The sequence below is a fragment of the Rhincodon typus genome, chromosome 8 (assembly GCF_021869965.1).
Source record: "Rhincodon typus isolate 14 chromosome 8, sRhiTyp1.1, whole genome shotgun sequence".
Taxonomy (NCBI): domain Eukaryota; kingdom Metazoa; phylum Chordata; class Chondrichthyes; order Orectolobiformes; family Rhincodontidae; genus Rhincodon; species Rhincodon typus.
In genome coordinates this window covers 13,717,161-13,731,050 of record NC_063339.1, presented here as the reverse complement: position 1 = coordinate 13,731,050, position 13,890 = coordinate 13,717,161, and the positions used below count along the sequence as shown (strand labels likewise).

General features: G+C 41.8%; 1 protein-coding gene across 3 annotated transcripts in view; it reads right to left on the bottom strand.

Moving 5' to 3' along the window:
* Positions 1 to 426: 426 nt before the first annotated feature.
* Positions 427 to 13,890, bottom strand: part of LOC109934540 (NPC intracellular cholesterol transporter 2-like) — a 14,980-nt gene continuing 1,516 nt past the window's right edge. For 2 of the 3 annotated variants that reach the window (XM_020533272.2, XM_048599626.1), the window contains exons 2-5: positions 12,976 to 13,061; positions 9,139 to 9,246; positions 6,629 to 6,801; positions 427 to 734 (exon numbers count right to left, since the gene is read on the bottom strand). In XM_020533272.2, the coding sequence (XP_020388861.1) occupies positions 648 to 734; positions 6,629 to 6,801; positions 9,139 to 9,246; positions 12,976 to 13,060 (453 nt within the window). In that variant the 5' untranslated portion in view covers position 13,061 and the 3' untranslated portion in view covers positions 427 to 647. Of the gene's footprint in view, positions 735 to 6,628; positions 6,802 to 9,138; positions 9,247 to 12,975; positions 13,876 to 13,890 lie in introns of all 3 variants that reach the window. The other variant, XM_048599625.1, reaches the window with a different exon arrangement.

The following is a 13,890-nucleotide window of genomic DNA, read 5'->3' as shown; positions in this document are numbered from 1 at the left end:
AGAAAAAGGTAGGCCAAACAAGTTGCCAGTTCCTTTTTAGTGGTAAAACAAAAGATAAAGGAAGAAGGTTGACAAGCAATACGTCAACACAGAGCTGGAGAACTCACGGGTGAACAATTTTGTACTGAGGTCACTACAACTTACTGGAGTAAACTATTCATGATGTACAATATATTCATAAGCCCCCAAAAGTAATATATATATTCGACAGCCCTACTAAGAAGCAGGCCACACATCCAGACAAAACAACAAAAGGGCAAGTCATCCAGTATGTTCTTTTGTAGCCAGTTTTAGAACTTGAGTAACTCAAAAGGGCCATCATCTAGTAAGCATATATAAATTGGTAGGTATGAAACAAGTCAGTATAGCTTCACCACAATTGTTTGAATTATGTAGCTGCCAAACACTTGTTTTAGAAACAATGTACACACTGTAATTCACATCTTTATTGATCCACTTGTTTTAAAGCTAGAATAGATTACAGTCTAGACATCTACATTCAAAAACTTTGAGTGCAAATAACAACGCTAAGCTTAAAGCAAAATTGAAGTCATTCCCAACTTCCTGAATATGCACGATCTAGAAACTGTTCTCTGGATAAGTCCATTTTGAGTACTGTTACAGAAGCTGGTAATCGGTGATCTTGTTTATTCGGTAATCTGGACAGGGATCCTCCAGCAGAAAAGATTGCGGTCATTTTCATCCTTCAGTTCCCATGAAACCACCAGTTTAATCTGGGAAGGGTTAAAGTTGAAAAAGAAAATGTTAATATCATTACCTAAAAAATGTAATCACACGTACATCTGAGAGTGCTAGTTCAACCATAAAGTTATTAGTCACCGTATTATAGCATTTCTAATTGTAAACTGAGGTTCTTACGCCTTCTGAGCCATAAGGGCTGGGTTCAAGACTCCTCTGCCATGGAAATGTGTCATAGCATGTCAGAGCAGTTTGAGTAAAATAACTACAATTTGGACTGATTCATTCATTGCTGTTCAAATTACCAGTCACCTGCTGTCCATTAATAATTATCAGTGGTGTCCAAACTGGAAGTTCCAATATGTTGTAAATCCCTGGTTCTCAAATCTAAACTGACACAGGCAAATACATATGTACCTGTATGGGACTTAGTTATAACTGTCTAGAATTACTGAGGTCCTCACACATGTCTTTTTCCAGTAAAATCAATGACTGTATCAGTGTAGTTTCCTGCTCTCACAGAATCAGTTATTTTTCTCCCCCCTCAATTTCTTTTCTTTACTTTCATCTGGTCTACCAGACTCCTCCTTCCCTTCAGTCTCCATTTCCAGGAACAGGCTGCCTAACATTCATCACAAACCCATAGACTCCCATAGCTAATCTCAATTGCACTTCCTGTGAGGATACCATGCCATCGCAACTGCCCAGATGCTACCTTCTATAATGGCACCTCCAACATGCCTTCTTTTTTCCTCAACTCGATTCCAGCTACTGAGATCGGCAGAGCCATTGATCACGTTGGACCCATTTCCCACATTTCAGGCCCGACACCTACTCTTCTGCCTCATGGAACCAAATAGAGTTCCCCTTGCCATCAATTTCCACACCTGCAGCTTCTATACTCAAAGGCTATCTTCCGCCATTTCCACAACCTTCAGCTTAGTGCCACAACCAAACAGGTTTTCCCTCCCCTGTCAGCCTTGCAGAGGAACCATTCATTCCATGACAAGCTGCTCCACTTCATGACCTCATTTCCCCTGCCATGGCACTTTCCAATACAATTGCAGGACATATAACATTTGCCCTTTTCCCTCCTTACTCCTCACTGTTCAAAACCCCCAACACTGAAGCAGGAGCTTGCTACTCACAATACAGTCACCTCTGCAGTGTGGAGACCACTTACAAACACAATCCTACATGGTCTGCAATCATGACTGTACCTTCCAGTCAAATGCCATTTCAATGCACCATCTCGCTTCCATGTTCAGATTTCTGACCTAGGTCTGCTGCAATGCTTCAGTAAAACCCAACACAAGCTGGAAGATCACCATTTCACTTTTTAATTGTGTCCATCACAACTTTCTGTACTCAACATGGATTTCCGCAACTTCAGATCTTGAACTCTGTCCTCCAGCATAGGTGGTGACAACAGCAGGTCAGAGGTTGGGAATTTAGTGCTGAGCAACACCTGCAGACTCCTCAAAGCCTGTCGATCATTTGCAAACATTAAGTAAGGTATAATAACATGATTCTCCACATGCTGAGAGGATGCAGCTTCAATAGCACTTCAGAAACTCAACATTATCTACGAGAAAACAGCCTGTTTGATTGGCATCACATCCACCACCAGCACGTAACCTTATTCAAAATGCACTGCAGTAAAATTTCAAGCATCCTTCAACAGTGTTTTTCACCATATTATCTCTGTCACTGAGACCAAGGACAGAAGGCACAGGGAAACATTTCAAGTTCCCATTCAAATCACTATCCTGATTTGGGAAACTGTATCATCCTTCTTTCATGGACCATAGAACACAGAACTGCACAGCACAGGAACGGGCCTTTCAGCCCAAGATGTTGTGCTGAACATGACGCCAAATGAAACTAATCCATCCTGCCAGCCCTTGATTCATATCCCTCCATTCCTTGCATATTCATGTGCTTATTTAAAAGACCCTTAAATGCCACAATCATATCTGCCTGGGCCACACCACAGGCAGTGTGTTCCAGTCTCCTACCACTCTGTGTAAAAACAACTTGCCCCTCACATCTCCTTTGATCTTTCCCCTCTCACCTTAAATGCATGCTCCCTAGTATTAGACATTTCAACTCGGGGACAAAAGATTTGGACTGTCAACCTTATCTATGCATCTCAATTTTATCAACTATGAAGTCTCCCCTCAGCCTCCACCACTCAAGAGAAAACAACCTGGGTTTTTCTAGCCTCTCCTTGTAGCTCATACCTCTAATCCAGGCTGCACCCTGGTAAACCTTTTCTGCACCCTCTCCAAAGCCTCCACGTCCTTCCTGTATTGTGGTGACCAGAATTGATTGCAATACTCCAACTGTAGCCCAAACAAGGTCTTATAAAGCTGCAACAATGACATCCTGACTCTTGTACTCAATTCCCTAACCAATAAAGGCAAACATGCCACATACCTCCTTCACTACCCTATCTACTTGTGTGGCCACTTTCAGGGAGCTTTGGACTTGAACCCTAACATCCCTCTGTACGTCAATGCTGTTCAGGGTCCTGCCTCTAACTGTACACTTTTCCTTAACATTTGATCTCCCAAAGTGCAGCACCTTACACTTAACTGGATTAAACTCCATCTGCTATTTTCCAGACATATCCGCAACTGATCTATATCCTGTATTCTTTGACAACCTTCTACACTATCCACAACTCCACCGATTTTTGTATCGTCTGCAAACTTACTAACCCACCCATCTCCATTTTCTTCCAGGTCATTTATCATTTATCATTTATCATCTCTCTCTTTCTCACACTCACACACACACACACACACACACACACACGAGATCCCAGTACAGATCCCTGTGGAACACCACTAGTCACAGATCTCCAGCCTGAAAAACACCCTTCCACCACTACCCTCTGCCTTCTATGGGCAAGCCAATCCTGAACTCATGCTGCCAAGTCACTGTGGATCCCATGCCTCTTAATTTTCTGGATGAGCCTACCATGAGGGACCTTGTCAAAAGCCTTACTAAAATCCATGTAGACAACATCCACTGCTCCACTCTCACTGATCACCTTTGTGACATCTTCGAAAAATTCATTTGTGTAAGAAAGATGTGATCTGCCCTGCACAAAGCCATGCTCACTGTTCCTAATTAGGTCATAGTTTTCTAAAAGATTTTCTGTAAATCCTAACACTAAGAATTCTCTCCAATAGCTTCCCAACCACTGATGTGAGACTCACCAGTCTACAGTTTTCTATTTTATCCCCTTGTCCCTTCTTCAAAGAGGAAGAACATTAGTTACTCGCCAGTTGCCCTGGTCCTCTCCAGTGGCTAACAAGGATACAAAATCTAGGTCAAGGGCCCAACAATCTCCTCTCTTGCCTCTCTCAATAACCTGGGGTAGATACCATTGGGCCCTGGGGACTTATCCACCTTAAGGCTCTTGAAGAGATGCAACACCACTTCTTTCTTGATATCAAAATGCCCTAGCATATTAGCATGCTCCACACACATCTCACTATCTCCTTATCCTTCTTCTGGGTGAACACCTATGCAAAGCATTCATTTAAGATCTTGCTCACATACCCTGCCTCCAAGCACAAATTCCTTCCTTTATCCTTGAGTGATCCTACCTCCTCCCTAGTTATCCTCTTATTTTTAATGTATGTATAGAATGCCTTGGGAATCTCTTGAACCCTACTTGCCACCATCATTTCTTGGCCCCTTTTGCTTTCCTAATTCCTTGCTCGAGTTCTTTCCTGCTTTCTTTATATTCCTCACAGGCCCTGTCCGATTTTAAACTTCTTAACCTCTAATCCAGGCTGCATCCCGGTAAACCTTTTCTGCACCTTCTCCATTGTTAGATAGGCTTTTTTTCTTTTGGACAAAATTCACAACCTCCCTTGTTATCCAAGCGTCCTTTACCTTGCCACCTTTGTCCTTCCTCCTTACTGGAACATGCCAGTCCTGAACTCTGATCAGCATGTCTTCAAACAACCCCCATAAGTCAAATGTGGACTTGCCTGATAACAGCTCCTCCCAATTAGCACTCCTTAGCTCCTCCCTAACACTTATGTAATTTGCCCTCGCCCAATTTAGTACCTTCCCAAAAGGTCCTGACTTATCCTTATTCATAGCTATCTTAAAACATAAGGAGTTGTCATCACTGTTTCCAAAATGCTCTCTCATTTATGGGTACAGTTAGCGTACCCATATTGTGTCAGTGGATGAGCCCTCCAGTATGCCCTCCGAGTGCAAAAGTGACATTCTTCCCTGATTAATAATGCAACTCCTCCACCTCTTTTACCTTTCTTTCTATCTCATTTAAAATAACAAAACCCTGGATGTTGAGCAGCCAGTCCTGTCCTGTCCTTCTCTCAACCAAGTCTCTGTAATGGCTACATCATAGTCCCATGTATTGATTCCAGGCTCTAAGCTCATCTGCATTACCTATAATACTCCCTATATTGAAATGAATGCATTTTAATCCATTAGTATCATTGTGTTCATTTACTTGTCTCTGCCTGTCCTTCCTTTCTGACTTATTGGTCCTAACATCTACCTTCCCCTCAATCCCTTCACTTGCTGACCTGTTGCTCTGGGTCCCAGCCCCTACCACTCTAGTTTAAACCCTCCCGAGTAGCACTTGCTAACCTCTCTGCGAGGATATTGGTTCCCTCCTGTTTAGGTGCAACCCATCCCTCTTGTACAGGTCAGTCCTGCCCCAGAAGAGGTTCTAATGATCCAAAAACCTGAAACCCTGACCCCTGCACCAGATCCTTAGCCATGCATTCATCTGTCCTATCTTTCTATTCCTTGCCTCACTAGCACGTGGCACTAGTAGTAACCCAGAGATTACTACCCTCAAAGACCTGCTTTTCAACTTCTTTTCCTGTACTCACTCCGCAGGACCTCATCCCTCTTTCTACTTATGTCATTGGTACCAATTTGCACAACAACCTCTGGCTGCTCTCCCACCCCCTTAAGAATTTCATGCAACCGCTCAGAGACTTCCTTGATCCTAGCACTAGGGAAGCAACACACCATCCTGGAGTCTCGAACACAGTCACTATAATTGGGCCAAAATCTTGGAACTCCCTTAGCAGTAGCAAGCACTCAGTTCCTCCTGAGACTCCAGGCTGTGGCTTGGCATGGGTGCCTGCATGGAGATAAGACTTAAATAAGACTTTACTATGTGGACATTTCTCATTCCTTTTGGCTTTGTTTCCTTTATTTCTGTTCTTTTTTAATTCTGGCTTTGTAACCAAGTGTGTAACCAAGATGGAGCTGGAGAATGGTGACTTTGTATGTTTTTCACTGTCCTCCTATATTCCTTGACAAGAGTACACGAGACAATAAATCTAATTCTAATTATAAATCTAGTAGCACTGAGTGTATCTACACCAGATAGTTCAATAAAACAGCTCACTACCACTTTCAAGGGCAGTTAGGGTTGGAAAACACCTATTGTCCTTGCCAGACAGATATAAAATAAAGGTGGAAATTGGACATTCAGGCGGTTCGGTTCAGAAAAGTGGAGCTCTCTTTCACATCAATCTGAAGGAGATAACAATCTGGTTGGTGCCAGTTGTAGTATTACAGTACTGTTGCAGTTTCTATTCAGTTCAAACAATTTTTCATGTGAGAGATACTAATATGGAAGATCAGTCATAAGTCAGAACAATTATTGATGTGATGCTCAAAACACTGCTTTGGTTGAACTGGATAACAGGCCTTTGAATCAAATATCCTACAGTTAACTGAAAATCGTAAAAAATGTTCTTCAAGTACACACAATGTCTGAAATAAAAACTATTCATTACAACCAGCTGCCATGAAAATTTGTTTAAATACAGTTATGTTGAATGGAATAGCCAGAAGGACTAATTAACCTGTAAAAGGTATGTAATTATACATGTCAGGAAACAATGAAAATACGTACTGATGGGTATTCACTTTTTACTGGTAACGAATTGATGTAGTGGTAGGTTTGATTGCTCCGGATGGGACACCGAATTCCAGATTTGCAGCCATCAGCATTAGGGATATGAAAAGGAATTGGAACTTTATTCAAGATCCCATGAACTATAGCTGTGCTTGTTTTAGTTGAGGTTTCTGAAAGAAAAATTGCAACAGTTAGTCCTTGTATTCTCAAGACTTCACCTATGATTCTCTGAACAATTTAGGAGCAGGATCACCTATCATTTCATTCTTTGCCATTTTGGAATCTTGAAGGAAACACACAAAACAAAGACAACAGGAAAAGCATGACTCAGTGTCTTGCATTTCCTAGTGCTTTAAAATTAAGAACCACAAAAAAGTTTGCTCAAGCAGTCAGGCCAACAGAGTCTAGATGCAGATCAAAATTCCTTGCTTTCAAAAAATAAACCTTTCTTGCTCTAGGCAACATTCACCATTTATCAGGGGTGTATTACTTGGACCCTTAGAGCTAAAACTTAGGGGTTCATTCAATCCAGTATCATGAGTGAATTTAATTATAGAACATTGCATACCGACTTCTTCCTCCAATATTTTTCAGATGATTACTTATTTTTCTGTCTTACTTCTGAATTTTGAGGTTCTTGCATATTCCAGAAGCTTCCCCTACATCTCTACAGCTCGTATATGATTGGGAGTTGTATTTTCCTTTACACATTCAGGGTCATATTTTGTGTAGAATAAATATTACGTGCAACGCGTTCAGAATTTTGTCAAATCTGAATAACCGTGTGCATTTTGTAAATAAATTTCAGATTTAACACTTATGTACTTCATGTACTAAAGGCATTATAAAACGCTCTTCAGTAAAGAAAACAATTTAATACATTAGTTATTTGAAGCATTTCCAGTTTCTTTGATAAAATCTACAAATCTAGCGAGTGGTTCTCAAATGGGAAAATTCAAATTAGAAATCCTTGTGGAACTTGCGTAATCCTTCCACGTTATGGAAGTAAACTTCAAAGCAAAAATAGTAGATTACTATACAATATATCAGGAACGAAAACAGAAATTGCTGGAAATGCTCAGCAGGTCTGGCAGCATCTGTGAAGAAAAAAGTCAGAGTTAACGTTTCGGTCCGGTGACCCATTTTCAGAAGGGTTCCGAGGAAGGGTCACCGGACCCACAACGTTAACTCTGACTGTTTTCTTTCTTCACAGATGCTGACAGACCTGCTGAGCATTTCCAGCAACTTCTGCTTTCGTTCCTGATTTACAGCATCCACAGTTCTTTCGGTTTTTATTTACTATGTAAGATACATTCATTTAAATATTTGGTATCGAGTCATACAGCATGGAAACGTACCCTTCAGTCCAACTCGTTCATGTTTGTTAAACTGAACTAGTCCCATTTGCCTGCATTTGGCCCAGATCCTTCTAAAACTTTCCTATGCATGGACATATCCAAATATCTTTTAAATGCTTTAATTGTACCTGTCTCTACCACTTCCTCTGGCAGTTTGTTCTATATATCCTGTGTGAAGAAGCTGCTCCCCACCTCCACTTTAAAATCTTTCCTCTCTCATCTTAAACCTATGCCCTCTAGTTTTGGACTCCCCTACCCTGGGGAAAAGACTTTGGCTATTCACTTCATTTATGTTTCTCATGATTTTATAAACCTCTGTAAGGTCACCCCTCAACCTCCAATGCTCCAGGGACAATAATCCCAGCCTTTCCGGACAACTTAAACCTTCCAGTCTTGGTGGTATTAAACTGGAAAGGGTGCAGAAAGAATAACATCCTACCTATAACAGGGCAACCAGAACTGTACTACTCCAAACGTGGCCTCACCAACATCTTGTACAGCTGCAACATGATATCCCAACTCCTATACTTAACGCTCTGTCCAACGAAGGAAAGCGTGCCAAACACCTTCTTTACAAATTGTCTACCTGTAACACCACTTTCAAGGACCTATGTACCTGCACCCTAGGTGTCTCTGTTGACAACCGGCACCCCCCAACCCCGGCCCTATCACTAAGCATGTCTTGCCCTGGTTTGTCTTACCAAAATGCAATGCCTCACATTTATCTAAATTACACTCCATGTGCCACTCATCAGCCCATTGGTCCAGCTGATGAAGACCACATGATATATTTAGACAACCTTTTTCACTGTCCATCAGACCATGAATTTTGGTGTCATCTGTGATCTTACTAACTATACTTCCTATATTCTCATTCAAATCAATTTATATAAATTGACAAACAACAGCGGACCCAGCGCTGATCCTTGTATCACATCGCTGGTCAAAGGTCTCAAGTTGAACAACAACCCTCTACCACCACCCTCTGTCTCCTACCGTCAAGCCAATTTTACATCCAATTGGCCAAAGCTTCTCCACGCAACTTGTAGAACACTTTTACAAGACATTTCAAGATAACTGTTCCAACAAAGCAAGAACCTATATACTGCAAATTTTCTTTTGCAATCTTAAATTTAGAAAAATACTTACTGCTGATGAAGGTGACATTCACAGCAGATGTCTGTCCTTTGCGAAGTATACATGGGAGAGTGGGGCAGGGGGTTATATCCACTGTAAGAATTTTTCCAACTGTAGATCCTACAATACAAGGGTGAATCAATGTCATAAGTTGTATGGAAAAAAAGCTCAGCGCATCAACATATAGGTCATGGGTAGCATGAGATACAGGAACTAATAGTTTAGACATCTGATTTAATCAAAATAGGCCTTTTCCTGGAGCTAGTAACAAGCATTAAAAAATATATATCTCCTCTATCTTCCACCCAGCTCTTCCACAAAGTCAGCTCCAGGTAATTCATTTTCAATATTTCACATGGCTTTGAGTAGACAAAGTTGAGATTCTTGACATGGACATCCCTTCACACAGGGGGTGCTAAGAGTTCTGAGCAGACAGGAATAGAGGAAACCTCTGGTTTTTAAATCTTTTGAAAATCTAGAGCAATTTCAGAGCCATTGCTTAGTGGACTATAGTCATAGTGTGAAACAAATGTTGTGCTTACTAGTAAAATACCACTGTTCAAAGTCCATCAGCTTTTTGTTAAATCAGATGACTGGTAGATCTTTTTTGTTTAGGTACATCAGCAAAAAAAAAAACAAAAAATCTGAAGATTAAGCTTTTATGAAAATAGGAGTGGGGTGGGGTAAAAAAAGGATTTAGTCTTATGGTTGTGCATATTTTCAAATTAGATTTCTGCCAAGCACACATGAAGACTTTCAATGCAGCCACTTCATTAATAGCAATTACAATCTGTTTAGACAGAACAATCTAGCATTTGTACAAGCTGTTTGTGGTTATCTAATACAAAGAATCAATAATATAATGCTCAAAATAAGTGATTATCTCCACAAATCTTATGGAAAATATGGGTGTTGGAATAGGAGAGAAGAAAATAGCTTAAAATTGACTATAATGCATTGACAGAAATGATGAGGTGTCATCAATAATGCTAACAAGTGCCACTTATTCAACATTAACCTGCTCATTGATACTCAGTTTGATTCTGTCAGGCTTACTTGCCTCCTGGCTTTTTACAGCCTTGGTCAAAACATGAACAAAAGTGTAGAACTCTGGAGGGAAAGTAAGAGCGACTGCCTTGAACATTAAGATAACACTTAACTGAATGTGACATCAAGGACCCCTAGCAAAACAGGAGTCAATGGGACCCGGGTAAAGCTCTTTGCTGTGAGAGTTGGACCTAGTGCAAAAGAAGTTTGGTGGAGATGCAGTAAGACAAGGACGACATAGAGGCTTTGGGTGATTCCAGGCAAGTAACATCTGCAGCACACAAGTGCCTGGGAATGACCATAACCAATAAGAAAGAATCCTATCACCACCCCTCGACATTACCATTGCTGAATCACCTATCAACATCCTGGGTTAACTACTGATCAGAAACTGGACTGGGTTAGCCATTTGAACACTGGTGGCTATGAGAACACAGCATGTAGATCAAGTGGACCAGAGGTTAGGAATCCTACAGCAAGTAACTCATCTTCCTGGAATACTGAGACAACAAGGTGCGGAGCTGGATGAACACAGCAGGCCAAGCAGCATCATTGGAGCAGGATGCTGCTTGGCCTGCTGTGTTCATCCAGCCCCGCACCTTGTTGTCTCAGATTCTCCAGCATCTGCAGTTCCTACTATCTCTGATACTATTCCTGGAATACTTCCCACTTGCCTAGATTTGCACAGTTCTAATGCGACAAGAAGCTTGGCACCATCCAGAATAAAGCACCTGCTTGATTGGCACCCTAACTAACAATCCCTCTCTCCACCACCAACACACAGCAGTGTGTACAATTCACACGACATGCCATTTAGACAGTATGTTCCAAACCAGCAACATCTACAACCAAGAAAAACAAGAGCAACAGATACATAGAACACATTATCTGCAGGTTCCACTCCAAGCCACACACTATCCTGACTTGGAACAATCGCTGTCTTATTTAAAGATTTCAAATACAGCTTCTTCATGTGACTGAGTCAAAAATCAAACTTCACAACACCACTTTGGGTATGCCTACAGTACATGGACTGCAACAGTTGAATGTTAAGTTCTGGGCAATTAGGGGTGGAAAATAAGTGCTGATAAGCGAAAGTAAGGGCAATATTCTAATCATAGTAATTTAACAAAAAGTTCAGACATTCTAAGTCAAAGTGTGCAGCTAGGGCATTGGTTTCTTTGACTTTTGTTGATAGAGGACTCAGTCACAAATAGATAATGTTTTGAGGTTTGAGAGTAAAACCCATATCATCTGCAGAAAAAATATGCAATCCTACATAGAAGGATTGATTCTCTAGGGGAAGATAATGATGGACACAATACATAACCGCAAAAGTAGCCACATCATACAACTTACTCATAACAGGGCAATATAGTTGCCACAGAATTGTTCAAATCATGAAAAACAATGAAGCAATGAAATGTCAAAATGTAAACTGCTGGAAATATTATGCCAGTGCACTTGAGCATATGATGTGAAGTAGAAATAATAACTTCACATTATTCTTCCTCACAAAGCTCAATTTTTAAATACACTTTCAAAAGCTGAAGTTTCACCTCATTCCATCTTCCAGATCTATTACTCCAGATTACATGGTATCAAGCACATCTCCATTCAATTTTTAAAAATGTTTGAGGGTTTCTTTCTCATCATTTCAGGTAGTGAGCTTAAGATCTTCATAATTTTGAATGAATAATTACTTCCTATCATCAATTAATTTGAATCTTCTCTTTGACATCTCTGCTAATACAATTAGGCTCTTCACGCTCACTATCCCTCAGTGTTGACACCTCACTTAAAATGTCCCTTCAGCCTCTCATTATAAAAAAACAAACCCAGACTGTCCAATCTTTAGTTGGAGTGTACGATTTCATATGCTTGGCAAAATCATAAAAATTTCCTTTACACATTTTCTAGGGTAATCACATCCTTCATGCAATATCCATTCCGGAGCTATACATGTTACTCTTAGCTGTAGTCAAACAAAACCAGAAACTGCTGGATACAACAAAGTTAAGGCTTTGAGTCCAGTGACCCTCAAGGGTTAACAATGCTTTCTCGTCACAGATGCTGTCAGAACCTGCTGGGTTTCTCCAGCAATTTTTGTTTTTGTTTCAGATTTTTCAGCACCTGCAGTTCTTTGTTGTACCAGCATTACTTACTCTGATACGTTCTATTAATAAAAAGATGTCCCATTTACTTAGAGATAGTAGGAACTGCACATGCTAGAGAATCTGAGATATACAAGGTGTAGAAGCTGGATGAACCTTCTTCTGAAGAAGGGTCTAGGCCCGTAACGTCAGCCTTCCTGCTCCTCTGATGTTGCTTGGCTTGCTGTGTTCATCCAGCTCTATACCTTGTATGTCCCATTTACTTTTTCGATTAGCTTTTCTGCCGGTCCCGTTACCTCAAGGATGAGAAATTCTTCTGCAACAAAAACAGAAGTTGCTGGAAAAACTCAGCAGGTCTGGCAGCGTCTGTGAAGAGAAATCAGAGTTAACGTTTCGGGTCTGGTGACCGACCCCTAGAACTTTCGATTTTTATGGAGAAGCTCTTCTGATCGTCTGAAATCAAACTCTTTATTAAAAACTATAGCCGGTAAAGGGCATCAGCTTAAACTCCAGTGGAGGCATTTTCGCTTCAGGTCACTTGGAATTTGTAAATTAAAAGTTCAAGAAGTTTTTTATTCCCTTTAGATCTTCGAGGGGAATAGTGTTTTTTTGGAAAGTTAACATTTTCTAACACGTTTTAAAAACGAATATTTCTCCTCCCTGAGAAAGCAACGATGTTTTCACTCACCGCACTCGTGAAACTTCACGGTCTCAGCACCACACAGAGTCCCCAGGGTCATGAGGGCTGCCAACAGCCGACACACGATCTCCATCCTGCCGGGTCGAGAGAGGCGAAAAGGGGGCTGTGAGGACAAGCTGAGACGGAGAGGCGGAGTACAGATGTTGGACAGAGAGCTCCGGCCGGCCGGCCGGCTTTAAAGGCAGCAGCACACTGTCACCATCCCCATCCCCATCCCCTCACTGGGGGCGGACTCATCAAATCCCTCCCACCCTCAACATGAGGTGATGAGGTTGGGGAGAGGAATGGTGTTAATGACTCCCAACCTACCAATGGGTCAGCAAGGTTGGCGGAGCCCAATGTCACCTCCAAACCCCCCACCCAACCCCGGAGGAGTGAGGAGAAGATACCCTGAGGGATCGGGTTGTTGTCAATGAGTCCCCCCTCCCGGAATAGAGAAAACAACCTTAAGGGAGGGGGTGGGGTGATATCATTGACTCCCCCCTCTGCCAGGAGACACTGAGGAGATGTTATCAATGACTCCTCCTGCCCCTCCCAGGAGACATTGAGAAGAGGATACCCTAAGGGGAGAGGGTGTTATTAATGACCACCACACCCCCGGAGACATTAAGGGGACGGGGTGTTGTTAATGACTATCCCCCCCAGCCCAGGAGACAATGAAAAGAGGTTATTTGAAGGGCCGAGTGCGTTATTAATGACCGCCCCGCCACCCAGGAGACATTGAAGAGAGGACACCCTGATGGGAGATGTTATCACTGACAGCCCCTCCCGCCCCAGGACCCATTGAGAAGAGGATACCCTACGGGGGTGGGGTGTTATCAATGACCTCCCCCACCCAGGACCCATTGAGAAGAGGATACCCTAAGGGGGTGGGGTGTTATCAATGACCTCCCCCACCCAGGA